This window comes from Sorex araneus, chromosome 2 (genome assembly GCF_027595985.1).
Source record: "Sorex araneus isolate mSorAra2 chromosome 2, mSorAra2.pri, whole genome shotgun sequence".
Classification (NCBI taxonomy): Eukaryota; Metazoa; Chordata; class Mammalia; order Eulipotyphla; family Soricidae; genus Sorex; species Sorex araneus.
The window spans coordinates 199,912,983-199,940,358 of NC_073303.1; the positions used below are offsets into that span (position 1 = coordinate 199,912,983).

At 54.5% G+C, this 27,376-nt stretch overlaps 2 protein-coding genes across 4 annotated transcripts in view; both read left to right on the forward strand.

The window, feature by feature from the left end:
* Positions 1-2,219, forward strand: part of MORC3 (MORC family CW-type zinc finger 3) — a 51,514-nt gene extending 49,295 nt beyond the window's left edge. For all 3 annotated transcript variants that reach the window (XM_055128168.1, XM_055128167.1, XM_055128169.1), the window contains one exon: positions 594-2,219. In XM_055128168.1, the coding sequence (XP_054984143.1) occupies positions 594-747 (154 nt within the window). In that variant the 3' untranslated portion in view covers positions 748-2,219. The remainder of the gene's footprint in view (positions 1-593) is intronic.
* Positions 2,220-9,262: 7,043 nt separating this feature from the next.
* On the forward strand, positions 9,263-24,283 carry CHAF1B (chromatin assembly factor 1 subunit B). The gene is made up of 14 exons (XM_055128462.1): positions 9,263-9,370; positions 10,188-10,388; positions 10,997-11,129; positions 12,338-12,455; positions 13,893-13,996; positions 14,077-14,173; positions 15,668-15,752; positions 17,657-17,750; positions 19,867-19,936; positions 20,030-20,121; positions 20,630-20,792; positions 22,048-22,479; positions 23,019-23,113; positions 24,055-24,283. The coding sequence occupies exons 2-14, from the start codon at positions 10,263-10,265 to the stop codon at positions 24,144-24,146; spliced, it is 1,701 nt and encodes a 566-aa protein (XP_054984437.1). The 5' UTR covers positions 9,263-9,370; positions 10,188-10,262; the 3' UTR covers positions 24,147-24,283.
* The last annotated feature ends 3,093 nt before the right edge of the window (positions 24,284-27,376 follow it).

The window sequence follows — 27,376 nt, forward strand, 5'->3', positions numbered from 1 at the left end:
AAAGCTCAATTCAAAGAGATATTTATAGATCAACGTTCTTATTATTTCACTATCGTTTCAGTTTCAGAGTTTACTCCTGGTGGAGTAGAGGGACCATATGGGATGCTGAGAATTGAACCTGGGTTAGCCCCATGCAAGGCAAACGCCCTATCTGCTGTCCTGTTGCTACATACCCTATTTCACTACTGTTTTCTAAGTGAGAACTGTCGCAGACTGCGAAGGAGCGCCAGAAGTAGCTTAGAGTTGGAGTGGGTGGTGCAGTCTTGGTAGATGAGTTCCTGGATCCCAAGGCCCAGTCAAGAAAACATACTGATAGCTTATATTTTATCAGTTCCTAAATTTCTCTGGTCTCAAGTTAAAATTTTATTAGTTGGAACCAAATAGAGCACCAGCTTAAATTTTTTTGTTTAATTTTAATAGATAAATATTACTGAATTTCTTATGCTTTAGATTATTAGATGAATTATTATATTCTAGAAGTTTACTTTAATGGTGTTACCCTATAGAGATTTGAAGGTCCATTTAAATTTTCAAGGTTACATGAAGATTGAGCCATCATGCTTAACTAATGTTTGTCCTGTTTTTACTTACAGCCTCAAACTTCGATCTCTTCGCGTTAATGTAGGACAACTGCTGGCCATGATTGTACCTGATCTCGACCTTCAGCAAGTGAATTACGATGTTGATGTTGTTGATGAGATTTTAGGACAAGTTGTGGAACAAATGAGTGAAATAAGTAGTACTTAACATCTGTTTTATGCAAGATAATAAAAACATTTGCTCAATACTTTTTGGTTGTACAGCTTTCAAAATGTAAAGGAAGATTTTTTTTCTACATAGTTCTGATAGGTATCAGGCTGAAGAACCACACCTCTACTATTCTATGCACTCTGATATGTCCACGAGTGTAGTGGGCGTATTGTCACCACACCCTTTGAAATATCTATGAATCATCGGTATTGGGCAGCTGAAGCGCTAACTCTTTCTGTTTAAAAATGTAAATATTTGTAAATAAGTTTGCACATATTTTTTTATTACCCTAGAGGACTTGTGTTTTTCACCAAGAACTTTCCAGGTTGCCTGTAACCTATGTGCAATCTTTTCTGGTTCCCCAAAGTGTATTTTTCTCCGACTTGAGGGCTGTGCCATAAATGCAAATGGAAATGTTACTTTTGATTTTCTTACAGAGGTGTTTTAAGCAGGATTTTTAAAAAAATGTATTAACTCCTGATAAGATAAGTTTTAATTGGATTAAGCATTGATGTTTGATTTCTATCAATTCCTGTCTCCTGAAATAATTTATTCATGAAAATAAGGTAAGCTGAAATTGACTCCCATGAATTTTGTCAGGGTTTTTCTTGTGCTGAGATTGCCAATCATGTTTGAATACAAAGTGTTTCTATGGAATAAATCAAGGAGTTTCGGTATTTAAAAGAAGTATAAGGGCAGGGACCATGGGTCACCAGTGCAGTTCATGCCTTGCATGTGTGAGGCCCTGGGTTTGATCCCTGGCACTGCAAAAATAATATATTAATAAGGCACCATACTTATTAGCTGCCCCACCACATTTGCTTTGAAACCCATTTTTGGCTGCTGAGTCAGCGTGGAGTGGGCACTGTAATTGTTTAATATTTCTTTTTGTGAAATTTCCTGTACAGCCTTTTGTAGGATTACTACAGGATAATTTAACGTGAGTTGAGGAAGACAATCTTTCTCGAACAATACTGCATACCTTTTATTATATTACAGATCTAAGTGTTTTATATCCTGGAGTTAAGCAACAAACTGCCCTAGGATGATAAGTATTACATGCCATAAAAAGTATGCTTTATTGGTCCCATGTTTTGTGCAATTTTAAAGAGATGGCTTTCTATTAAGTATAACTGTATATATACTTAAGAACCATATTTTCCACAACTAAAATGTGCATTATTTTTTCAAAGTTTTATCATTGCTATTTATTTTTACTTTTGTTTCTGAACATTCAGTACGTGTTCCTTTTGTATGTATGCCTAATTTCATGTCTGTCATATACAATATTAAATTTTTACTGCACATTAATGTCTAAAAAAGCAAATAAATGAAGATTGTCTTTATTTGCTTGATAAAGTAATTGAAAGTGTATTTTTGGAAAGAAGCTGGTTTTCTGTCATAATTGTACCTGCCCAAATTTTAAAGTATCTTGTAATAAAATAAAGATAAGTATGGCTATCTCTTCAGATATTGCTCTTAAAGAATTCTATGTTCAAATACTTGGGGGGTGTAACTCAGTGGTAGAGTGCTCGATTTGCGTGTATGAGGACTTTGGTTCAATTCCTGGCACCACCAAAGAATTATGTTTTGAAACCTAAAACTGTTTGTTATACCTTAAGGTTGAGCTCATCTTACGATAGTAATTACATATTCTATTTAGAAGAATATGTAAATAGGGATTACTTATTTATAGTGCACTCTTATTTATATTTATTTATATATTTATTCACCCTTTCTCCATTTACATAAGAATATGTAAATATATAATGTTTGCTCTGGTTTTTTTTTGCAAGGGGCCTGGTAGGGGGTGCTCTACACTTGGTTGGTACTCAGGGCCTTTCTCACTACTGGCTGGCTCGGGGGACCGTACTTGCATGCCACGCAAGAGCCCCCCCTGCTGTGGCCCCATGTGGGAAGCCCTGGCTTGGCCTGGTACTGCCCCATGCCCCCAAGCACTGCCCAGTGTGGCCCCAAACCAAAAAATTAAAAAGTTTTTTTCATTCTATACTTTTGCTAAGTGATAAACAAGAAAAATGGCAGCTACCATTTCTTCGGCTCAGGGCAAATGTGTTTTCATATATCTTAGCCATCTACAGTGCCATGGGGAGAAAGTCAAGACCAAAGGGGACAGTTTCAGTAAAATCAAACCGTCCCTGTACAGGTGAAATAGCTCCATGCGTGCAATCATGGAGTTTGGAGTCACCATTTAAAGAGAAACAGGTGCCAGGAAAACCGTTTGATCCTGGTGGCACTGGCACTGCATGGTCCCTGAGCCGTGTCCAGTATGGCCCCAAGCCCTGCCTTCTGCACCCCCCCCCGCAAAAGAATAAAGGGAATCACAAGTTAGTTTATGTGCATTCTATCTACTAAGAATAAATTGTGAATTCATGTAATTTCCCTGAAGTACCTGTGACTTGGAGCTTTTGTAACAAAAATGTCATAAATGAGGGCTGGAGCGATAGCACAGCAGATAAGGCGTTTGCTATGCACGTGGCCAACCCAGGTTCGAGTCCCAGCATCCCATATGGTCCCCGAGCACTGCCTGGAGTAATTCCTGAGTGCATGAGCCAGGAGTAATCCCCGTGCATCGCCAGGTGTGACCCAAAAAGAAAAAAAAAAAAATCAGACGAGCATGGCTGTAGAAACATTTTATTCTTCCCAGTATGGAGTCTGGGAAGTCCAAGAGCAAGGCACCAGTGATCGGTTCCACCCTGGAGGTGGGGAAGGCCTCTTCGTCCCCTCCTCAGGGGTCTTCTCCCCGTCAACTAACTTACCCTCTCAAAGGCCCCCCCTTTAGATCAGGTACAGCAGATTAGGCTTCCGTAGACCTCGAAGGGCAGGCGCACTCTATTGGGTCACACCTGGCTATGCTCAGGGATTACTCCTGGCTCTGCACTCAGAGCATCCTGTTGGTGCTCAGGGCACTGTTTGGGATGCCGGGGATCGAACCTGGGTCAGCTGCGTGCAAGACAAATCCCTACCCACTGTACGTTCACTCTGGCCCCCAAACTTCAAATTTCTATCGTCAGTTTCCCCATTTTCCCTCCCTCTTTGGAGGAGGCTGAAATTGACCAGAAATGGCACACTTGCTGGGTGTGGTCCTTGTTAGGTGGAGCTTGCTGGGTCACATCCTTTAGTTGGAGTGCTTGCACACACCTGGCTGTTGGTGAGGCCAGAAACAGCAAATGGTGCTGGCACTGGGCTCCTCTCACCTGGGCTGCTCCGGGAGTTGATCTCATGGCCTCATGGGTGTGAAAGGCAGGCACTTGATTCTATTATATTTATAGAGTCACACCCTGGACTGGAGTGATAGCACAGTGGGCAGGGTGTTTGCCTTGCACGAGACCGACCCGGGTTCTATTCCTCCATCCCTCTCGAGAGCCTGGCAAGCTACCGAGAGTATCCCGCCCGCACGGCAGAGCCTGGCAGAGCCTGGCAAGCTCCCTGTGGTGTATTCCATATGCAAATAACAGTAACAACAAGTCTCACAAAGGAGACGTTACTGGTGCCTGCTCTTCCTGGTGCCTGCTCGAGCAAAACAAAAAAAAAAAACAACGGGATGACAGTGCTACAGAGTCACACCCGGAGATATTCAGGGCTTAGTTTTGACTCTGTGCTTAGGGATCACTCCTAGCCATGCTCTGGGGACTGTATGAGTGCCAGGGATTGAACTCAAGTCTGCCATGTGCAGGGCAAGCATCTGACCCCATTCTGCTGTCACTCCAACCCCAGAAAGGCAGGCACTAGCCACTAAACCATTTATTGGCCTCTTAGGTTTTTTTCACTCACTTTATATTTTGAATGTCTTACTGGTAAGTGTTCTGACCACAGCTGTGTTATTTTGTTGTTGTTTGTTTCTTAAATTTTACTAAGTCACCATAGATACAGTTACAAGGCTTTTATGATTGAGTTTCAGTCATACAACACAACGATCACCCATCCCTCCATCAGTGCACATTTTCCACCACCAATGTCCCCAGTATCCACCCCCCCCCCGCCACCCCCACCCCACCCCACCCCCTGCCTCTATGACAGGCACTTTCCTTCTTTCTCTCTACTTTTGGCATTATGGTTTGCAGTACAGATACTGAGAGGCCATCATGTTTGGTCCTTTATTTACTTTCAGCACACATCTCCTATCCCGAGCAATCCCTCCAACCATCATTGCCTTAGTGACCCCGTCTATCCCAGCTGCCTTCTCCCCCAGCTCACGAGGCCGGCTGCCAACCATGGAACAATCCTCCTAACCCTTGCCTCTACTCTCCTTGGGTGTTAAGTCTCGTACTATGTTATTTCATATTCCCCAAACGAGTGCAGTCATTCGATGTCTGTCCCTCTCTTTCTGACTCATTTCACTCAGCATGTTACTCTCCATAGTATTTGGTTGGTTTTTTGGGGGGTTGGGCCACACTCAGCGGTGCTCAGGGGTTACTCCTGGCTCTGTACACAGGAATTACTCTTGTTGCTTGGGGGATCATATGGGATACTGGGGCTCAAACAAGAGTCGTCCACACACAAGCAAACATCCCACTCATTGTTCTATCACCCTGGCAGCTTCAGCTGTTTTTTCCAGAGCTTTCATGCATAGGACATTATAGCAAAGTAGGTTCAGAAAATGTGCATGTGTGTTTGCGTGCATGCATGCACTTCAGGAATCAAACCCAGAACCTTATGGGTAGAAACCTTGTGTTATATCACAGAACTGTATCCCAGGTCAAACTACAATATATTCCCCCTTCTATTTTTATTTGGTTTATTTATTAATTTATTTTGGCTTCTGGGCCACGCCCACTGGCTCTTAGGCCCTACTCCTGGTGCATCTTTCTGGGGTACAGGTTGCTCCTGGTATGCTCAGAGGGTCATGCAGTGCCGGGGATGGAACGAGGGCTTCATGCAGAGTATGCACTCAGCGCTTGGAGCTATCTTTCTAGACTTACTCCCCATTTGTTGTTTATGTTACTTTTCACTCTATGAAAGCTCTTGAGACCAGAGAGATCTTTTAGGGAACTTGATTTGCCTCTTGGGCTGGAGTGATAGCACAGTGGGTAAGGCATTTGCCGTGTATATGGGCAGCCGGGGTTCAATTACTCCATCTCTCTTGGAGAGCCTGGCAAGCTACCTGTGGCGTATTCAATATGCCAAAACAGTTACAAGTCTTACAATGGAGACGTTACTGGTGCTCGCTCGAGCAAATCGATGAGCAACAGGACGACAGTGACAGTGATTTGCCTCTTGCTGAATTTGCTTTGAATCCCTAGCACCACATGGTCCACTGAGCACCACCAGGAATAGTCACCAACAGTAAATACAAAAAAATTAATCAAACTTCTTGGGAATAGTTGGCGAGGGAGTACAAGGGTTAAGGCACTTGCCTTGCAGGTATCTGACCCTGGTTTAATCTACACTACTCATGGCTCCCTAGCACCACCAGGAGTGATCCTTAAATACGGGTGTCGTTCCCAAGAAACAAAAGTTCTTGGGTGACCAAATAACATTCGTCCTCTCAATGTAATCCTGCTAAAGCTAATGTTGGGATCCAAACTAGTGTAGCGTACACTGAGGCTTGGTTGAGAATTGTACTTGGGGGCTGGAGAAAGATGGCATGGGTTAGGAATCAGCCTTGCATGTGGCTAACCCAGATTCTGTCCCCAGCACCCCATGTGGTTCCCCCAGACGGCACCAGGACACCAGGACACCAGGAGTGGTCCCTGAGTACTATTTGGTATGGTGCAAGAAGTCCCCCAACCTTTGCAAAGAAAAAAAAAATTGGTTTTGGATGACAGCCAACTGAGCTGAGGATTGAACCTTGGCCTCCTACATGCAAGGCATGTGCTCTAGTCCGCTGGGTCATTCCCAGCCCCGAGGATTGTAATCAGTCACTGAAATAGAGCGTTCTTGTTCAGCTTGGTGCAAAATCTGAAGTCTCCACCAAATTCCTCCTCTCTCCTCTTCATACGCTCTTGTCACCTGACCTGCTCACCACACCCCCAGGCTTCAGGCTCACGGTTCATGGGTTCACTCATCTTCTCCTGTTGCCAACAGGGAGGGTTTTTGTTTGCGGAGCCGGGCATCGCACTCAGGGCCTCACACATGCAAGGCGTGTGCTCTCTACTCGACCTCACTCCTGAGTTTTAGAGTTTGCATGCCCGTTTCCCAGAGCTACTCCTCCAAAGTCTGCCTGAACACTTGCTCCTTTCCAAGCTTCTTTACGCCTCGGAATACAACATGCCATCTCCCTCAAAGATATGTAGAAGCACTTAGTTGTGTTTGGGTTTTGTTTTTTTATTTTGGGGTGGGTGGGCTCCTAGCAGCCTGGGTTGAATCCTAGCAGGCTGGGCCTAACCTCCCTGTACTATCTTTCTGCCCCCCCTTTTTTAAAAATTAATTTATTGAATCACTGTGAGAGCAGTTACAAAGCTTTCAAGTTTAAGCCTAGGTCATACAATGATGCAATGATAAACACCCGTCCCTTCACCAGTGAACATTTTCCACCACCAAAAACCCCAGGATGCCCCCATCCCATACCCTCCCCCTACCTGTGTGGCAGATACTTTCCACATTACTCTCTACTTTGATTACATTCAATATTTTGACACCAGACGCACCATTGTTAATTGAGATTTTTCCCCAGCTCTTAGATCTGCCGAAAAGGCAACACTAGACACTTTGTTTTCTATTGCTGATTATGAATAGCATATGATTTTGGAATTCTGGAATTTTTTTTTCTTTCTGGGTCATACCCAGCGATGCACAGGGGTTACTCCTGGCTCTGCACTCGGGAATTACTCCTGGTGGTGCTTGGGTGACCATATGGGATGCTGGGAATTGAACTCGGGTCGGCTGCGTGCAAGGCAAATGCCCTCGACGCTGTGCTATCTCTCCAGCCCCAGGAATTTTAATTAAATCTGAAGGGATTTCTGCCAGAAGCCACTGGGTTCTGAGTCTATGGGATCATGGCCGTTCAGCAACTCCATCAGGAGCCGGAGAGGCCGTTCGTGGGTGGCCACTCGGGGTCTCGTTGGGGCGGGGGAGGAAAGGGCCAGCCGCACCCCCATCCCGTGAGGCCCTGCGTGCCTCACTGTGGGCCCAAACCTGTCTGTCCATTGGCCTCTGGAAGACGGTGGCCTGAGCTGCCAGGGGGAAAAGGCGGCGGCCTTTTCCCACCTGAGGTGGCCCCGAGCCTGGCCCCTTTTAAGCTCCTTTTAACCTTATATATATTTTACTTCCCCAGAAGTAAAAAATGCTCAGGAGTCACTCCTAGTGGTTCTTAGGACCATATGCTGTTCCGGGGATCCAACCTGGCCAGTGCATGCAAGGCAAGCTTCTCAACCCTCCAGCCAAAGCTTACTTGTTTACTGTTTTTATATAACTTATTTTTATTTATGTTATAAACATGTAAGTATATTTTATATATATTATTGTATGACTGGAGCGATAGCACAGCGGGTAGGGCGTTTGCTTTGCACGTGCCAACCGGGTTCAATTCCTCCGTCCCTCTCGGAGAGCCCAGCAAGCTACCGAGAGTATCCCACCTGCACGGCAGAGCCTGGCAAGCTACCCGTGGCGTATTCGATATGCCAAAAACAGTAACAACAAGTCTCACAATGGAGATGTTACTGGTGCCTGCTCGAGCAGATCGATGAGCAACGGGATGACAGTGCGTGACAGTGCAGTGCATTGTATGCCTGACCAGGTTTGCATCATATTCCATTACTTTGAAACTACAGTCCATTCTGAAACAGATTGCAGATCTCAAAGAACTGCTATTGCATGTTTTAGAGTTGCACCTTCTGGGCGGTGCTGGGGGCTCAGACCCTGGAAGGCCATCTTCCATTTCTTTTAAATACCCTGAAGACAAGTCCAAGGCCACCTCATGTCCACTAGTCTATCCCTCACATGCATAGGTTTTACTACATTGCTGGGCTCAGTCCATACAAATTTCACAAGAAATTGGGGGTGGGAGTCCTCTGAAGCTGCGTCCAGAGGGTGGGTTGTGCCACGCTAAACTTGGCCTGCCTACCTACTATCCTGGCGGGGCGCGACTGTGCTCCTTGGGGTCTTGCGGTAACAGGTATCAAATAGGGGTCGCACACATGCAAAGTTTGGGTCTGCCTACTGTCCTCTCCTCTAACCATTCCAATGAAAAGACTCTAGCTACACCTCAAAGAAGAAATTCCAGAGGGAAGAAGTGATATGAATGAATCCGTTCTCTCACGGTCTGGCAGGGAATTCATGAACCACCCGTCAGCTCTGGTCCACACTTCTCTGCGGTCCCTTGAAACTGTCCTAGGTGAGGTGGGGGGAGGGGCATAAATACCCCGCCCACCCACACAGAGGCGGAGCCACATTTATCCCTGTCCACACGGAGGCGGGGCTATTGCTGCACCGCCCATATAGAGGCAGGGCTATGGCGGCCCCTCCCAAGGAGGCGGAGCCACAGGGACTTCCGCCCACACGGAGGCGCGGGGCGGCGGAGGCCACGCCCATCCGGGGCGGGGCTTACGGAGCGCGGGAAACTGCGCGCGGCTGCAGGAGCGGGCGGCGCGGGTGACCGGCCGCGGCTCTGCAGGTTCGGCCTCCTGGGCGCGGGACCCGGCGTCTCCCCGGGGCTCTCCGGGTAAGGCTGATCGTGGCAAGAGGCCGTCGCTGAGGGCGGGGACCCGGGGTGGCTCCGGGGCTGCGCGCGTTCCGAGGCCGGTGCTCGGCGCAGGGCCCGGCCCCGCGCGGCCTCCCCTCTGGCCGTCCTGCTTCCGGGGCCGAGCGCGGGGACGCGGGAGCCGCGGCCCTGCCGCCCCGCCCCGCCCCTGGCCAGTGCCCCCGTCGCGTTCACTGGACCCCCGCCGCGACCCCTCCCCGCCCGGCGCACCCGCACCCCATCCCCTGAGCGGGTCTGGGTGTTTCTAGCGGACTTTGGGGAACTAAACCTTTTTAATTCGTTGTTTGGACCACACCTGGCTTGCTCCTGGCTCTGCACACAGGGATCACTCCAGGCCGCGCTCGGGACCCCCGTGAACTTTCTTATTGTTCCCCCTTGCATCCCCCACTCCCACCCCCATCCCTTTCTGTTTGTTGTTATTGTGATGCCTGGGGGTCACACACACACACACACACACACACACACACACACACACACACACACACCACCAGGTTAAAGTGCTTGCAGGAGCACATCTGGTTGACCTGCTTATCTGGGGATTTGAGCCACACACTCCGGGCTCACTCCATGCTCGCTGCTCATCCATCACTCCTGGCATCCATCCCTGTGTGGTGCCAGGAATAGGACCTGACCAGTGGCATACGTAGCCAGTCCCTGACCCCCATCTGTCCAGCTCCTTGAGGGTAACTTCACTGCCTGGTGGGGTCGGGGAGGGGCGCCTTTCAAACAGTCACCAGACTTACCTGCAGCCAAGTTAATCTAACCCCCTCCTTTGTAGGTTTCTTCTAACTTTGGGAAAAGAAGGGCTCCTGGGCCTTTGTTTCCTGGCCCCTACAGCGCCTTCGTGGCCAGGATGAAAGTCATCACCTGTGAGATCGCCTGGCACAATAAGGAGCCCATTTACAGCCTGGACTTCCAGCATGAAACAGCCGGGACAATCCACCGCCTGGCGTCCGCCGGGGTTGACAGCACCGTGAGGGTAAAGTGGGGGCCGGGGCCAGAGGAAGGCTTGGAAGCAGCTTTCAGACTGTGCCAGAGAGAGAAAGCCCTGGGCTGAGCACAGGCTTGGAGTGCAACAGGCCCGGGTTCCGTCCCCAGCACCACCCGGTCGCCTGAAGTCACCGCTGGAGTCACCACCGAGCACTGCTGGTGGGGTGTGCTCCCCTAAAGCACACATGGAGCTTTCTGCTAAAAATAAAAGAAGCTCCTGTCAACAGCAGCTGTACTGCAGAAAGACAGAGAGAAATAAAAAGTGCAGATTGAATCTCAGCAACTCAGACCAGAATTAATCCCCTGGGTCTAGCCACGAAAGCAACAGAGAGCTGTCGTGGCGTCAGTGCTCCCCAAACTGATGGAACCAGGGGCGAGTTAACCCAGACTCCTGGGCCAGGTTCCTGCTGGGGAACTCTTTGCCCCGGTAATGGAGGGGTGGGGGTAGGTCGGCCTCTGGGGGTACTGGTCTAGGTTTCAGACAGAAGTTATTTCCTTTGTTTTCATTCCAGAAGGAAAGCCAGTCCTTGTTCGGGAAACTGCCCAGTGCTGTTTGGGCAGTGCTGACTGAGCATGTTTATGTTGTGGCACCCACAGATCTGGAAGGTTGAGAAAGGGCCCGACGGGAAGGCCATTGTGGAATTTCTGTCCAATCTCGCCCGCCACACCAAGGCCGTCAACGTGGTGCGCTTCTCTCCAAACGGGGACATTCTCGCCTCGGGGGGAGATGGTGAGTGTTTGTGGCCTTTCCTTAAGATTCCTCGTGTCCCCGAGGAAAGTGCATGTCAGGGCTGGAGAGAAAGCTCAGCAGGCTGGGCACATGATTTGCATGATGGAGGACCCGGTTGGGTCCCTGGCATGGCATGAATCCCCCCTGAGAAGAGCTGGGAGGAGCCCCTGCTACTGCTGGGCGTGGGCCCCACCCCGGAAAAAAACAGAGAAACCCCAAAAAAGGGCTGGAGAGATAGAGTAGCAGGTGGGGCATGCTGTTGACCTGGGTTCAATCCCTGTGTGTGTGTGTGTGTGTGTGTGTGTGTGTGTGTGTGTGTGTGTGTGTGTGTGTGTGTGTATGGGTGGGGGGGGCATTGGAGGGAGTCAGAGGGCCCTGAGTAGTGGGGCATGCCGTTGACCTGGGTTCAATCCCTAGTGTGTGTTTGGGGGGGGTGCGTTGGAGGGAGTCAGAGGACCCCGAGTAGTAGGTGGGGCATGCCAGTAGCAGGTGGGGCATGCCGTTGACCTGGGTTCAATCCCGTGTGTGTGTGTGTGTGTGTGTGTGTGTGCATGTGTATGGGGGGGGGGCGTTGGAGGGAGTCAGAGGACCCTGACTGCGGGCTGGGGTATCTGCTGTATCTGCGTCGCTACCAACCTCTAGCAAGTGGGGCATGCCATTGACCTGGGTTCAATCCCAATGTGTGGTGTGTGTGTGTGTGTGTGTGTGTGTGTGTGTGTGTGTGTGTGTGTGTGTGTGTGTGTGTGTGTGTGTGTGTGTGTGTGTGTGGTGTGTATGGGGCGGGGATTGGAGGGAGTCAGAGGACCCCGACTATGGGCTGGGGTATCTGCTGTATCTGCGTCGCTACCAACCTGTGCCACGTGCTGGCCGGGCGCCTGCTGCCTCTGGGCCCAGCATTCCTGCAGCCCCCGGGAATGTGCTGCCAGCCCGGCATCAAGACCAAGTGACGCCACTGCTGGACTCCCCGCTGGGAGCCACTTGCCCACACTGGTGGTCACTTTGCTTCTATGCCAGTCAGAGGAGAAACCAGGTTTGTGTGTGTAGTGGCTTGGTCAGCCTGGACACTCTCCCGGGGGCTGTGGCCTAGCGAGGCGCCCACGGGGCTGCAGACCTGACTTCCTGTCCCGATCGATGCTCAGCAGTCAGGGGTGGCCCCGGGCCCTCTGGCCCCGCGTGAACTCTGAGTGGCGCCTCGACTCCCCCTGCAGATGCTGTCATCCTGCTGTGGAAGCTGAACGACAGCAAGGAGCCGGACCAGGTCGCCTTCCCGGATGACGATGACGCCCAGCTCAACAAGGAGAACTGGACAGTGATAAAAACCCTGAGGTACAAGGCGGGGCGTGGGCCCAGGCGGGCGCGGGGCCGGAGGCAGCAGTCCTAGGGGACAGCGCCTCGTGAGTTGCCCCCGGGTGCCGCTGCTCTGTGGGGTCCCAGGCAGGTGTGTCATCTGCAGTCCAGTGTGTGCCGCCCGTCATGCAACACTATGAAGAAGGAGAAAGGAGAGCAGATGAGGCTGGAGAGAGGACGGCAGGGACGGTGCTTTGCGTGCACATGGCTGACCCTTTTTGATCCCCTCTACCACATTGGCCCCCTGAGCACCACCAGAAACCTCTCACACCACCAGGCCTGGCCCCGGCCCTTCATCCCAGTGTCTCTTAAAGCCAGACCAAAACTTTTTTTTTTTTTTTTTTTTTTTGCAGCAGGGGTTATTCCTGGTGATGTGCAGCTCACTCCAGCCTCTGATCCAGGCTCTGAGCTCAGGGATCATATGGGATGCCAGGGATCAAATCCAGTAATCCAGTTTGGCCATGTGCCAGGCAAACACCCTACTCGCTTTTCTATTTCTCTGGCCCACCAAAAACTTTTTTGTTTTTTATCTTTTTGGCAATGCACAGGGGTTACTCCTGGCTCTGCACTCAGGAATTACCCCTGGCGGTGCTCGGGGAACCATATGGGATGCTGGGAATCAAACCCGGGTTGGCCGAGTGCAAGACAAACACCTTACCCGCTGTGCTATCGCTCCAGTCCCCCAAAACTTTTTTTTTTCCTTTTTGGGTCACACCTGGCGATGCACAGGGGTTGCTCCTGGCTCTGTACTCAGGAATTACTTTTGGCAGTGCTCAGGGAACCATATGGGATGCTGGGAATCGAACCTGGGTCAGCTGCTTGCAAGGCAAACGCCTTACCCACTGTGCTATTGCTCCAGCCCCCCCAAAACATCTTTAAAGAAGAAAACACGGACCAGGGAGATAGTTCAGTTAGCAGAGCACATGCCTGACATGTGTGAGCCCCTGAGTTTGGTCCCTAGAACTGTATTATATGGAGGACATGGCCCCCTTTTTTTTTAAAGAACTGTGAGGGGCTAGAGAGACAGTATAATGCATAGCAGGTGCTTGCCTTGCACCAGGTTGACCAGGGTTGAATCCCGGCAGCCCATGTAGTCCTTGAGCCTCTCCAGGAGTGACCCCTGAGCACATAGCTGGGAGTAAGTCCTGGACACTGTTGGGTTAGACCCCCCCCCCACAAAATACCCCAAAAGTGCTTAAGTCTGAAAGCACAATTATATTGGATTTTCTTCCTTGCGGCTATAACATGGTTCTGAGTTAAACAGAATCACCCTTCGAGACATAGTATCGGGGGGCAGTAGGACTCTCCGTGCTCCCCTTCAGTGTGCAGTCTTCTCTTGGAGCACGTGTCTCTTCCTGAGGCGGGAGTTGCTCCCAGCCCCCCGCCCCCACTTCCCTTTTCCTCTTTGGATTCCAGGGGTCACTTAGAGGACGTCTGTGACATATGCTGGGCCGCAGATGGCAACTTAATGGCCTCGGCGTCTGTGGACAACACGGCCATCGTCTGGGACATCAGCAAAGGTAGCGCGCTGTGGGGGTTCCCCGAGGGTGGGACCCGGAACCCTGGCTGCCCTTGGGTCATGCCTGTGTGCTCTCGATAGGACAGAAGATCTCCATCTTCAACGAACATAAAAGTTACGTCCAGGGAGTGGCCTGGGACCCTCTGGGCCAGTACATCGCTACCCTGAGCTGTGACAGGTACGTCTGCGTTTGCTCGATGTGTCCGGCCCAGGTGTTTGGGTCCCAGCTCTGCTGCTACGGCCGGCATCCAGGTTTGAATCTCCCGTTCTCGGTTTCCTGGGGAGCGTTTTGTTTCCCTGTTACTCTCGAGCACAAGGGTAACATTATAAACTAGGCCTCACGCATACTTAGTACTCGGTGGGTATTGAATGAGTGGATGAGTTCTAGGACAGGCTTTGGATTTTGAGGATCTTGGGAGACCTTTGAGGAAAAAAATCATAAATATGACAAAAGAAGTACCTCATGGGGCACTGGACTCTTCCACTTTTTTATTATATAGTTTAATGCTACAGTGATTTCTATCAACTCCTTTTAAGTGGGTATTGTCTTCTTTTCAAGGACGACTCATTGCTGTGTGTATAGTGGAATTGCGTTCAGCTGTGTTGCTGGGACAGAGAGCTTTTTTTTTTTTTTTTTTGGGTCATACCCAGCGATGCACAGGGGTTATTCCTGGCTCATGCACTCAGGAGTTACTCCTGGCGGTGCTCAGGGGACCATATGGGATGCTGGGAATCAAACCCGGGTCGGCCGCGTGCAAGGCAAACGCCCTACCCGCTGTGCTATTGCTCCAGCCCCCAGAGAGCTTTTTAAAGCCAGAGGTACCAGGCATATTTCTCATCCATCTGGAGTCCTCTTGGAGACTCTGCTGCCTTTTTTTTGGGGGGGTCACACCCAGCAATGCACAAGGGTTACTCCTGGCTCATGAACTCAGGAATAACTCCTGGCGATGCTTGGAGGACCATTTGGGATGCTGGGAATCGAACCCGGGTTGGCTGCGTGCAAGGCAAACGCCCTATCCTCTGTGCTATTGCTCCAGCCCTCGGCTGCCTTTGATATAGCAGATGTCATCTCAGCTGGGCCTGCAGCATGGAAGAGTCCAGATTCCTTTCCACGCGCTCTTCTGCCCGCTTCCGGTGATGTTCTGATCCACGTTTCTTATCCAGGCAGCCGGGATGAGGTGGCCTAGTCGGAGGCCTGGTACAGATTCTGCTGGTGTTTCCCTTACTCCTGCAAATCCTGCGGTGAGATGACTGGTGCCAGCCCACAGGCCTGCACCATCCCGGACTCCCGCCAGAATGTCAGGCCAGGCCCAGGGTGCCTGTTGGGCGAGAAGCAGAAAGGTCCAGGAGAGAATGAACCCGGGAGGCCTGTCCACCTCACGCAAGGCTGGCCTTGCAGGGCTTTGCACGTGCTTGGCACTGAAGCACTCTGAGACTGTCTTCTGTTTGGGGAATAGATGGTTTATTTATTGATTTTGAATTTTGGACCATACTCGCCGGTGCTCAGGGAATATTTTCTGGCTCTGTGCTCAGGAATCACTCCTGGCGGGGCTCAGGGGATCAAACCCCGGTGCAAGGCAAGCGCCCTACCCCTGCTGTACTGTGGCACCAGCCCCAGGAATAGATTGATGTCTGTGGGAAGACATAAGTCTGCCCTTCCTTCTTTCGGCAGGATCCTGAGGGTGTACAGCACCCAGAAGAAGCGTGTGGCTTTCAACATTTCCAAGATGCTGTCTGGAATCGGGGCTGAAGGAGAGGTACCAGATATTGGGCACGCCGTTCCAACCCGGCCTGGGGGAGACTCGGGAGGTGGGACCCCCAGGTCTTGCAGCCCAACCCCTGGTCCCGAGGGCTCTGCCCCTGGCTCGGATAAGGGTTCCGTCTTGGGTAGTCAGGCCTCAGTGGTGTGTGTTGGGGGAGGGGCCGGGGGTGCAGGGCTGTGTGGAGTGGGGACGGGCACGCAGGCGGTGGGAAGGAGTGCTTTTCGGCCCTGGCTGCGTCTTGGGGCCGTGGAAGCACAGACACGGTGGGTCCTGAGCCCCACTCCGGAGATTCTGCTTCCCTTGGCTCAGGGGGAGCCCCCTCAGGAGCCTAGGGTGTAGGGCGCTGGCCGTGGTGACCGGAGCGAGAGGAGAGCAGCCTCTGGTAGCCGGTGGCTGGGACGTGGGCCATTGAGTGGGATTTTGCTCCTGGGGCAATAGGCATGTAGCTCCAGGACCCTAGTGCTTGGGGGTGTACAGCACCCAGGGGCAGGGCCTTGAGCAGGGAGGGAGCACGCTAGGGCCAGGGGTCAGGACACGCACAGCCATGGATGGGCAGGCACCGCCCGGGCCCAGTCAGCAGAGCTTGTCTGGACATGGGGCTGATTCGGGGCTCTGAGGTCTTGGGAACGAAACGCTAAGCGTTTGCCCAGTGTCCATTCGCCTGCAAGCGCTGTCCCACTCACATGCTCGAAGGAGTCGCGGTGGTGCGTCTCCCCTTTGCTCACTTGGGGGTGCCTGGGAAACCTGGGGCCGCTTCTGGAGACAACTCAGACAACTGGCTCAGGATACAGTGCTCGGGCCAGTGATGCAGACGCTATCTGGGCTTAGCGGTGCCTGGGTTCACTGCAGTCACACCCAGCAGTGTTCAGGGGTCAGGCAGTGCCCAGCACCAAAACCGGGGCCTTGTACAGGCAGGGGACACGCCTGATCTATGTCCCCTGCCCTGTTTCCCTGTGAAAGGCATCCACGGGGCCGGCAGGAGCATGCAGGAGGCCCCAACCCCATCCCCAGCACCTCCGGAACAACCCTGAGCCCCCCAGTAGTAATAAAATAAGCAAAGGCGCCCTGCCAATGAAGAGTTCTGAAGGTTTGCTCACGAAACAAGCAGGACCCTGGGCTGGGGCTGCTGCTTCCTGGTCTGGTTACCAGGCCAGGCACCCAGGCCAGGGGACACGGGGCCGTGGGTGGCCCCCAGGTGTTTGCTGAAGTAACTGTAGAAAACCAGTTCACCAGCACAGACTTTGCTGACGGGGCCCCTGGTGTTCTGAGCACACTATGCACCCCAGTTTACCAGGTGGCAGGGCTCAGCCGCCCCTGGGTCTGTGTCAGTGAGGAGCCAAAAGAGGCCTGAAGAGGTGCCAGGCTGCGGGTTCCTGTGACATGTGTGCACATGCAAGTGTGTTTGGTACATGTGTACATGTGTGCTTGTGTGTGGGTGCATGCATGTTCATACATGTTTGCACATGGACACGTGTGGAGTGCACATGCATATGTGTGCACGTGCAAGTGTGTGTTTGGTGCATGTGTGTGCGGTGTGTACATGTGTGGGTGCATATGTGTGCATGTGTACATGGATGTGTATGGAGTGTGCATGTGCGTAGGCTTGTGTGTGCATGCATGTGTATGTGTGCATGCAGATGCATATGTGGGTGCATGCATTTGAGTGTACAAGTGTGTGGGTGCATATGGACGTGCATGTGTGTATGATTATGTGTATGTGTAACACGTGCTCGTACGTGTGGGTGCATGTGCATGTATATGTATGATTATGCATGTGTCTACACATGTGTGCTTGTGTGGGTGCATGTGAACATGCGTATGTGCATGTGTGATTATACATGTATGCATGCATCTGTGTGTGCACGCTCAGACCGTGCTGATGCCTGCCTCTTCCACAGGCCCGAACTTACCGCATGTTTCATGATGACAGCATGAAGTCTTTCTTCCGCCGCCTCAGCTTCACGCCCGATGGGACGTTACTCCTCGCACCAGGTGTGTCTGCCAGGCTCCAGGGTGCTGGGGGGCTCCAGGTGTCGAGGGGCGGCGGCTCCGTCCCTCCACGTGCCCCCTGTGCCTCAGAGGCCGGTGCAGGCTGGCCCAAGAGGCCACTGGGTCACAAGGTGCAGCCTGGGCTTGTGGGTATTTTTTTCCCTCTTTTTGTTTCTATTTTTCTTTTTACAGTTTTTCTATTTTTCATTTTACAATTTTTCATGTTTTGGGTCCCACCTGGCCTTGCTCAGGACTTACTCCTGGCTCTTCACTCAGGGATCACTCCTTGCAGTGCTCAGGAACTCATGTGGTACAGGGGACCGTACCCCAGTTGGCCACGAACAAGGCAAGTTGCCCTGTCGCTCCAGCCACTTCCCCCCTTTTTTTTTTTTTTTTTTTACTTTGGGGGTCTGGGCCACACTCAGTGGTGATCAGGCCTTATTCTTAGCTCTGCCCAGGGGTCACTCCTGGGTGCCCCAGGGACCATTTGGGGTACTGGGGATTGAATCCAGGCTGACTGCATGCAAGGGAGGCACCTTCCCCTTCGCGCTCTCTCTGGCCCTGAGTTTGGAGTTTAAGAAGTTGTCCCAGGACTGTGCGGGGGCCGCTGACTAGAGGGCCGCTCTGCTCCCGCCGGGCGCTCAGGGGCTGTGGAGGCGCTGCCCTTACGCGGGGTCCCGCCGCTCCGTGAATTCTCTTCCTAACGCAGCCCTGCTCTGTCCGCACGACTGAGGTCTCTGCCTTGCAGGTGCTCACTGCCCATTCTGTGTCCAGACGGTGCTGGAGCATGTGTGCGTGTGGATCAGGCTTTACAAGGTTGATGTCCACATGTGCCACACTGGTGGCTCACACCGGATGTGCCTTAGTTAGCACAGATTTCCTCCACCTGGCGTCAACGTGTTAAAAAATAGTCAGGAGTGGGGGCGGCAGAGTGATTGCACGGGGGGGGGTTGCTTCTCTCAGTTCCGTCCCCGACATCCCATCCAGAGCACTGCCAGGAGTGATCTCTGAACAGTCAGGCGTAAGTCCTGAGCACTGCCAGGTGTGACCCCAGAACTGTATCACTGTCATCCCGTTGTTCATCGATTTACTCGAGAGGGCACCAGTAACATCTCTCAGCCCTGAGATTTTAGCAGCCTCTCCTTACTCATCTTTCCCAACAATTGGAGGCTCTTTCAGGGTCAGGGGAATGAGACCTATCGTTACTGTTTTTGGCATATCGAATACGCCACGGGGAGCTTGCCAGGCTCTGCCCGTGTGGGCAGGATACTCTCGGTAGCTTGCTGGGCACTGCGAGAGGTATGCATACAAAACAAAACAGTAAAATAACCAGGGTTGCATTTGGGGACATTGCTGGCCTTCCAGGTTCTCGGGACCTAGAAGGAGGAGTTGCAGAAATCTGTTAAAGTTGCTTGCTAAACTCCAAACAATGTTTCATTAAACTCAAGTAGCAGGCACACTTGTGTTGCATGCCTAGAGCCATGATTCCAGGCCTGTGGTAACTAATGGATGGGCTGGAGAGGTAGTTCAGAGGGTATTGCTTGCCTTCCACACAGCCAGCCCAAGGTCTATCCCCGGCACCACCTCAGGTCCCCCAGATCCCACCAGGAATAAGCTCTGAGCACTTATCCCCACCCCCCCGCAGAAACCAAATTAGTTGGAAAAAAATCAAGCTCCAGATGGGTGTCTGCCCTCACCGTTCTCCGTGGTGGTAACAAATGCCAGAAAACGGAACTAGGAACTGGAAGCGGGCAGAGCCAAGTGTGCCCGCATCCTGCTGGCCACATCCTGGGGTGAGCGTGGCAGCGTCCTCCTGGAGTGGGGAGCTGGAGACCCCCCGAGGGCCTGTGGGCACGGCCCAGTGTCAGCGTGCACAGATTCTGGCTACCAAGTCCAGAATTCGGGAGTGGCCATGGCGCTTCCTGGCAGGGACTGGCTGGAGCCTCGGGCAGGGGGCTCCTGTGGGCGGGGCTCCCACTGTGGCCGAGCCCCTCCCGGACAGGGTGAAGGCCCACTCCAGCCGGGGAGGGAACACAGCTCTGCCCCATGGCGACTGCGCCCGGCGGTGGTCCGTAGAGGAGCAGTGACCGGGCTGATGAAGCCGTGCCTGTCCCCACAGCTGGCTGTGTGGAGTCCGGGGAGAACGTCACCAACACGACGTACGTGTTCTCCAGGAAGAACCTCCGAAGGTAGTTCCCCCTCCCGCCCCGGGAGAGAGCTCGCCTTGCCACTCTTGCTCTTGGGCAGAAACTGCCCTTCCCTGAAGCCGATTCATCCCTTAGGCCCATCGCCCACCTCCCATGTCCGGGGAAAGCCACGCTGGCCGTCCGCTGCTGTCCCGTCTACTTCGAGCGGAGACCTGGGCCTGAAGCAGGTGACTAATGCTGTTCCGAGCCGGGTGGGGGCCGTGCGTGGCCTGGTCATTACAGCCACTCCTTTCTGGTGGTTTGGTTGGGGACTACACCTGGTGGATCCCAGGGCATAGGTCCTGGGCATCAAACCTGGGCTTCCCGCTTGCATGGCCTGTGCTCCCTCCTTTGAGTTACCTCCCCAGCCCTTAAAGCAGCTTGAAATCTGTGCACCAGTGGATGGCATCCCTTCATGCTGTAGGCTATAAAATCTAGGTATAGATTTAACTCACTGTGCTGGGGTCCCTGAGCACTGCTGGCAGTGATCTGGAGCCAGGAGTAGCTCCCGAGCATTGCCAGATGTAGTCTAAAAGTACCCCACACCCCATAATAGTAGTAAATGAATGGAATTCCTGTGGGAGCAGTCAGCTGGCCCTGGTAACCCGTGTCGGATGGGCTCCGCAGAGGGGCCCTGCGGGGTGGGGTGTCTGCTTGTTCCTTGGGCCTGTTTCACTTTCTTACCTGTCCCGGCAGAGGGGCTGCCAGGGGAGCGGGGACCAGAGCTGGTCGCCTTGCCCTATCGCCTGGTGTTTGCCGTGGCTACCGAAGACTCCGTGCTCCTCTACGACACCCAGCAGCCCTTCCCCTTCGGCTACGTGTCCAATATTCACTACCACACGCTGAGCGACGTGTCCTGGTGAGTGGTGGCCCTGGGGGGCGGGGCTGCTGGGAGGGTTGGGGTTATGGAGGGGCGGGGCTGCTGGGAGGGCGGGGTTATGGAGGGGCAGGGCTGCTGAGAAGGCGGGGTTATGGAGGGGCGGGGCTGATGGGAGGCAGGGTTGCTGGGAGGGCGGGGTTATGGAGGGGCAGGGCTGCTGAGAGGGCGGAGTTATGGAGGGGCGGGGCTCTGCCCGGCCAGGCTGGCAGCGAATGGGGCAGAGTGAACCCTGTTTGCTCACTGGCCAAAGGCCCACCCGAATGTCTCGGAGGGTCGGTGGTTTATTCTCATGAGCTGAGGGTCACCCTGGACCTCCCTGGCCATTTGGGGTCCTCCCGGATCTTCCAGGGGGAAAATCTTCAGGCATCACCACCCCCCGCCCCACTGCCCTGGGTGGGGCCAGCATCCAGAGCTTTGCACAGGTCCTGGGGTGTCACTCTCCCACCCAGCAGCCCGCCTGCTCTCTTTGTCTGGGCCCAGGGCATTTGCCCCTCACCCGCCTGGTGACTGCACAGTGACAGCATTTGTGACCCTTGTGGGCTCTTAGGATATTCCGAGGGTGCAACAGTTGCATGAATGGCGGACCGTGAAATGAGACTGGGGGCCAGTTCCCAGGAGGGGGTGTGCAGGAAGGAAGCAAGGCCGGAAGTGGGCACCTTGGGAAGAGGTTGAGAAGTACTTGCAGGTAGTGAGGCGGGGTGGGGCAGGGGGCGCAGGGCTGAGCCCCTTTGTCTCATCTTTCCCTGGACTTTGCCTCCAGATAAGCCTGGAATTTTGCTTGAACCCCCATTTGTATGTGTGTTTGGGGGCTCACACCTAGTGGGGGGGCCCAGAGCTTACTCCTGGCTCTTCACTCAGGGCTCACTGGGGCGGTACTCAGACTACGTGGGGTGCCGGGGATCTGACCCAGCGCAAGTTTCCTACCCGCTATACCATCTCTCTAGCCCTCAGCCTCCCTCTTAAAGCTCATTGATTAGCTAATGGATTAGTTTTGGGGGTTTGGAGCCATATCCAGCAGTGCTCATGGCTTACTCTTGGCTGTGTGCCGAGGGATCATTTCTGGCGAGTTTGGGGATCCCTGTGGGGTACTGGGGTCACACCCAGGCCGGCACGTGCAGAGCCAGTGTCTTACACATCACTGTCTCTGGCCCTCGAACCCCCGTTTTCTAATGAGGAGTGAGTGTGATCCCCCAGACCTGGGTGCAAGTGTGACGTCCCTTGATTTGGGAACTAGGTCCAGCGACGGGGCCTTCCTGGCCATCTCCTCCACGGACGGCTACTGTTCCTTCGTCACCTTCGAGAAGGACGAGCTGGGGATCCCTCTGAAGGAGAAGCCGGTCCTGAGCGTGGGGACTCCCGAGGCAGCCAAGAAAGCCAAGAGCCAGACGCCCCAGGCCTCTTCCCCGGGACCCAGGCCAGGGGAGGGGACCCCCGGCAGCAGAAGCCAAGATCCCGGCAGCCCCTGCACAACCACCCCTCAGACAAAACCGTCTCCAGCCCCGGCAATGACCAAGGATATTCCCGCCACCGGCCCGGCTGCCAAGAGCTCCCTGCCGGGGCCCTCGGAGGAGAAGGTCCTGCGGCCCAGCGGTCAGCAGGCGAAAGGCCAGCCGCCACGGAGGGTCACTCTGAACACACTGCAGGCCTGGAGCAAGCCCACGCCCCGGTAAGCGCGAGACCCTGCCTTGCTCTCTCGTCTGGGGGGCCCCGTTTCTGGGTGTGCCCACAGCCCCTCTCCCCGCCGCTCTCTGTGCCGAGTGCCTGCGTCCCTAGGCCAAGCGGAAATGGGGTTCCGGCGGCAGCGCTGCCCTTTGAGGCCCCCGAACCTTGCTCCCCCCTCGGGGGTTGCTCCCAGGGACCCAGGACGCCTCCGCAGAGACATGCACGGCACGTTCAGAAGCAGGGCGGGCTCCGTCCAGACAGCTGCCCCACACAGACCCTGATCTGGACCGGACCGTGCGGGAAGTGTCCTCAGAACCCGAGGTTCAGAGCGGGGAGACAGGCAGTGCTGGGGTGCCTGCCCTCCTCACTGGCCCTGCTTACTTACGCCAGGAAACACGGGGGGACCTTGGCTCCCGCCTTGTGCCCCGTGAGCCGCTGGGAGCTGTGGCCATGGCTCCGGGCACCTTGGGAGCTGGGCGGCACGGAGGAGCAGCTCAGGGATAACAGCCCCCCACGCCCCGCCCCCTTAACTGTTTCCTCAAGGAGAATCAACTTGGTGCCCTTGAAGACGGACACGCCACAGGAGCCTGCGCCGGCGGGTACCCCGGACCCCCCCTGCACAGAGACAGCACAGCCAGGTAACACAGAGATACACACAGAGATGGACACAGAGACACACACAGAGATGGACACAGACACACACACACAGAGACACACACAGATACACACAGACACACATACAGAGATACACACAGACACACACACAGACACACAGAGATACACACAGACACACACACAGACACACAGAGATACAGAGACACACACAAACACACAGATACACCAGACACACACACAGAGACACACAGAGATACACAGACATAGATACACCAACACACACAGACACCCACACTAGATACACAGAGACACACACAGATACACACAGACACACAGAGAGACACACAGACACAGACACACAGATAGAGACACACAGACACAGACACACAGATATACACACACAGACACACACAGCGACACACAGAGAGATACACATAGACACATACAGAGACAGACAGATATACACAGAGAGAGACATATAGACACACACACATAGAGACACAACACATACACACACACACACAAAGCCATCACCTGATGGGCCGGGGCTGGTCTTCCTGAGAGTTCACTGTGGGGAGCCCACCCCCAGCTGCCCCTGGACAGGTGTAGACCAGGGCAGTCATCCTGGGGAGGGGGGCGGGGGCGCGGGTCAGCCCTTGGGGTGAGCTGTCCTGAGTGCGGGAATGTTTCGCAGCACCTCTGGGGTCTACGCCCGGACACACACACACACACACACACACACACACACACACACACTTTCAGCTGGCCTAACCCGGGGTCACACATACACACACACACACACACACACTCTCAGCTGGCCTAACCCGGACACACACACACACACACACACACACACACACACACTCTCAGCTGGCCCAGAGCACTGCACAGGCCTTCCCCGGTGGCTTTCCTGGGCGAGCCCCCGGCCCCACCGCCCCCTCACGGCTGCCCGCTGCCCCCGCAGAGCCGCCGCCGCAGGACACTTGTCCCGAGCAGAAGCGGCCCCGCCTGGAGGAGCAGCACAGCGGCGCAGCCAGCCCTGGCCGGGACCTGTGAGGAGGCCGCGACCAGCTGCCCACACGGAGCCCTGGGGCTCGGACCCGCTGGCCCACGTCGGAACCCACAGGACCTCCCGCCGTGGCCGGTGTGGACGCCCCCAGACAGAGCACCCAGAGCCTCCCACAGAGCCGCCTGGAGGTGGGGGCTTTGCAGTTTATGGACTCGGAGCCAGAGAGGGGAAGGACTGGCCGTGGGGCGTCCCCGCGCCCGCAGCACGCGGGCCTGTGTTCCTTTCCTGGGGCAGAGACTTGAGGTTTTACTGCAGCTGAGACCTGGGGTCTAGCTGGGTCCGTTTGTTCTCAGATCGGGCTTTGCGGAGCAGCCAGAGTAAAGCCTGAGAGAGTCAGCAGCCCACGCCTCTGCCATCGCCCTCCCGGCCGGAGAGCACTAGAGGGGACCCCCTCCGCTCCCCCTTGAGTCCCGCTGGAGCCCCGGGGTACAGGAGCCACGCCCCGCCGTGCCGCAGCTACTGAGAGGCCCGTCCTGGCTCCATCCACACTCGTCGCCCAAGCCCGTGCGTGTCCTTAGGGTTCCCGCCCTGCATGAGCACTGAGCTGGGGGCAGTCCTGGAACACACCCCCCCCAACACACACACACACAGAGCCTCCCCCCACTTAGACAACCTGGCTGCTCGGGCCTGCTTCCCAGGCGGGAGTGGAGGGTAGACCCGCACTGCAGCACCAGGCGGGTGAAGTGGTTTCCCAGCACCACAGAACAATGGTGAATCAAACAGGAGCACTGTCGTCCCATTGCTCATCGATTTGCTTGAGCGGGCACCAGTAACGTCTCCATTGTGAGACTTGTTACTGCTTTTGGCATATCGAGTACACCACTGGGATCTTGCCAGGCTCTGCCGTGCGGGCGAGATACTCTCGGTAGCTTGCCGGGCTCTCCGAGAGGGACAGAGGAATCAAACCCGGGTTGGCCGCATGCAAGGCAAATGCCCTACCCGCTGTGCTATCGCTCCAGCCCAAGTCCAATAGGAGCTTTTATTTTTTTGGTTGGGGAGAGAGCTGAGGGTCACACCCACAGTGCTCAGGACTCACTCCTGGCTCTGCTCTCAAGAATCACTCCTGGTGGTGCTCAGGGGACCCTGTGGGATGCCGGGGATTGAACCTGGGTCAGCCACGTGCAAGGCCAGTGCCCTCCCCACTGTTATGGCTCCAGCAAGACACAGTCTGACTCTGCCGGGCTAGTGGGGGGTGCAGTGCTGTGTTTCGAGGGGCTCCCCCTGCCTCAGTGACAGCCAGTGTCCCCCCAAACCGAGGACTCAGTTTGGTCCTGTCAGTGGTGCCATCAGCTCTCCCGGGAACACCCGAGAGTTGTCAGTGCCCATGTGGGAAAGTCCTGGACGGGCGGGCAGCAGTAATAGGGTGGGGGGGGGGCAACCTGCAGCAGTTCCAGCCCCTTGGGGGACACGGGGGCGGGGGGGGGGGAGAGGGGAAAGCTGCTCGGGTGCTGGGCTGAGTGAGTGGTGGCCAGCCCCCCCCATCACCCCTCCCTGCGCAGTGGCCAGAGCAGGGACAGGAGGCCTTGGTGGTGTGGGCCAGCCAGGAACGGGGTGCAGGGCTGCACCCAGCCCAGCTCCCTGGGGCCTGGCAAAGGGGCGGCCTTGGTGCCAGGGGTAGTGTGGCAGTCGCTTTGTGCTGCCCGGGCCGGTGCTGTCCCCACTGTCCTTCCTGGTCCTCACTGAGCTTGCACATTTCCTGGCCACACTTCACCCTTCCCGCCAACCGAGACCCCAGGCCCCTGGCATGGGAGTGGCAGATGGGAGCTAACGACCCCTTTGCTGAAGGAGACCCGACCCGACCCACGGGGACCCGGCTCACACTCCCCTTCACCGGGCATCCACCCAGGCTGCCCGCCCGCTCAGGCTCCAGCTGCGTCAAGGCTCGCCGGATGCTGCCCTTGACCCACCCGGCGCCCACTCATGAGGACACGGTGCGGGAAGGGGCGAGGGGGCAGATGGCTTGAGGCTGACCCCAGGATTGGGGAACAGCAAAGGGAAAGGAAGAAACTAAGCCGGCTTCTCCAGAAACCAGCTGGGGGGGGTCCCGGCATTCTCTGTGCCGGGGCGGGGGTGCTGTGGGGACCCCTGGTCTGAATGGTAGCAACAGGCAGCCTCCCACCCCCTCCATGGTGCGAAGCCCCTCGTGGCGGGGAGCTTATTGCCCTCATTGGTGACTCACTGGGCTTCTCCTCATGTTCATCTCGGGGGACCCTGCTGGTCCCATCCCCGGCCCCCTGCTGGTCCCATCCCCGGCCCGTCAGTGGCCTAGGCAGATGTCAAGGCTCAGAACCGGATGGGGAGTGGAGGAAGGTGTCCACCTCGTTCCAGCAGGAGTGGGATCTTGCAGTCGCCCCCTCTGGCTCTCCTCCGGGTGGCAGAGCGGCTACCGGACAACTGGAGTTGGTTTTTAGGGGGTATGGTGGGAGGTTGGGCCATGCTCAGCAGTACTCGGGGCTCCCTCAGGAGTGACCCCTGGTACTGCTCTGTGAACCACACCGGACACTAGGGCTGGAACCTGGGTTTGCAGGATGCAAGTCAGTCACCTTCATCCCGTACTGTCTCCAACCCTCGCCGGTTCCAATCACACACTCTTCAGGCCGGGCACGCGTCTGAATCCGTTCACTCTCCATCCGCCCACAGGCCGTGTCCTGAACATTCCCAGTGCCTGCCTTTGGGAGGGGGCCTGGCGCTGACCGTCACCCTCAGAGTGCCTGTCCCCACCACTCCCTCCCTCTGACTCCTCCTACCCACCAGGACCTGGTACAGACAGCACCAGAGGTCCTGGGGGGTCTTTTTTTAAAAAGAATTTGTTTTTTATTTTTATAAAGTTTTTATAAAGTTGTTCACAGTAATGTATTACATCAGTAGTCCGGCACCTATCCCACCACCATCACATCTTCCCACCACCTTTATTTCAAACTTTCCCACCACCACCCAAGCCTGCTCCCCAAGCAGGTCCTAAATAATTTGTTTTGTATTACTTGTTATGAATAATCTGCTAAAAATGATCCGAGGGGCTGGAGGGATAGGACAGCAGGGAGGGTGTTTGCCTTGCATGCGGCTGACCCAGGTTCAACCCCCAGCATCCCGTATGGTCCCCTGAGCACCGCCAGAGGTAATTCCTGAGTACAGAGCCAGGAGTGACCCCTGTGCATCACCGGGTGTGACCCAAAAAGCAAAAAAAAAAAAAGTTCTGAAAATTTTTTTTAGAGGAAAG

Bases quoted from the DNA above. Each gene is read 5' to 3' on its own strand.
- CHAF1B (XM_055128462.1), top strand. From the start codon at position 10,263: ATGAAAGTCATCACCTGTGAGATCGCCTGGCACAATAAGGAGCCCATT. The intron at 13,997-14,076 runs GTAGCGCGCTGT...TGCTCTCGATAG, and splicing joins CGTCTGGGACATCAGCAAAG to GACAGAAGATCTCCATCTTC. The intron at 23,114-24,054 runs GTAACACAGAGA...CTGCCCCCGCAG, and splicing joins CACAGAGACAGCACAGCCAG to AGCCGCCGCCGCAGGACACT.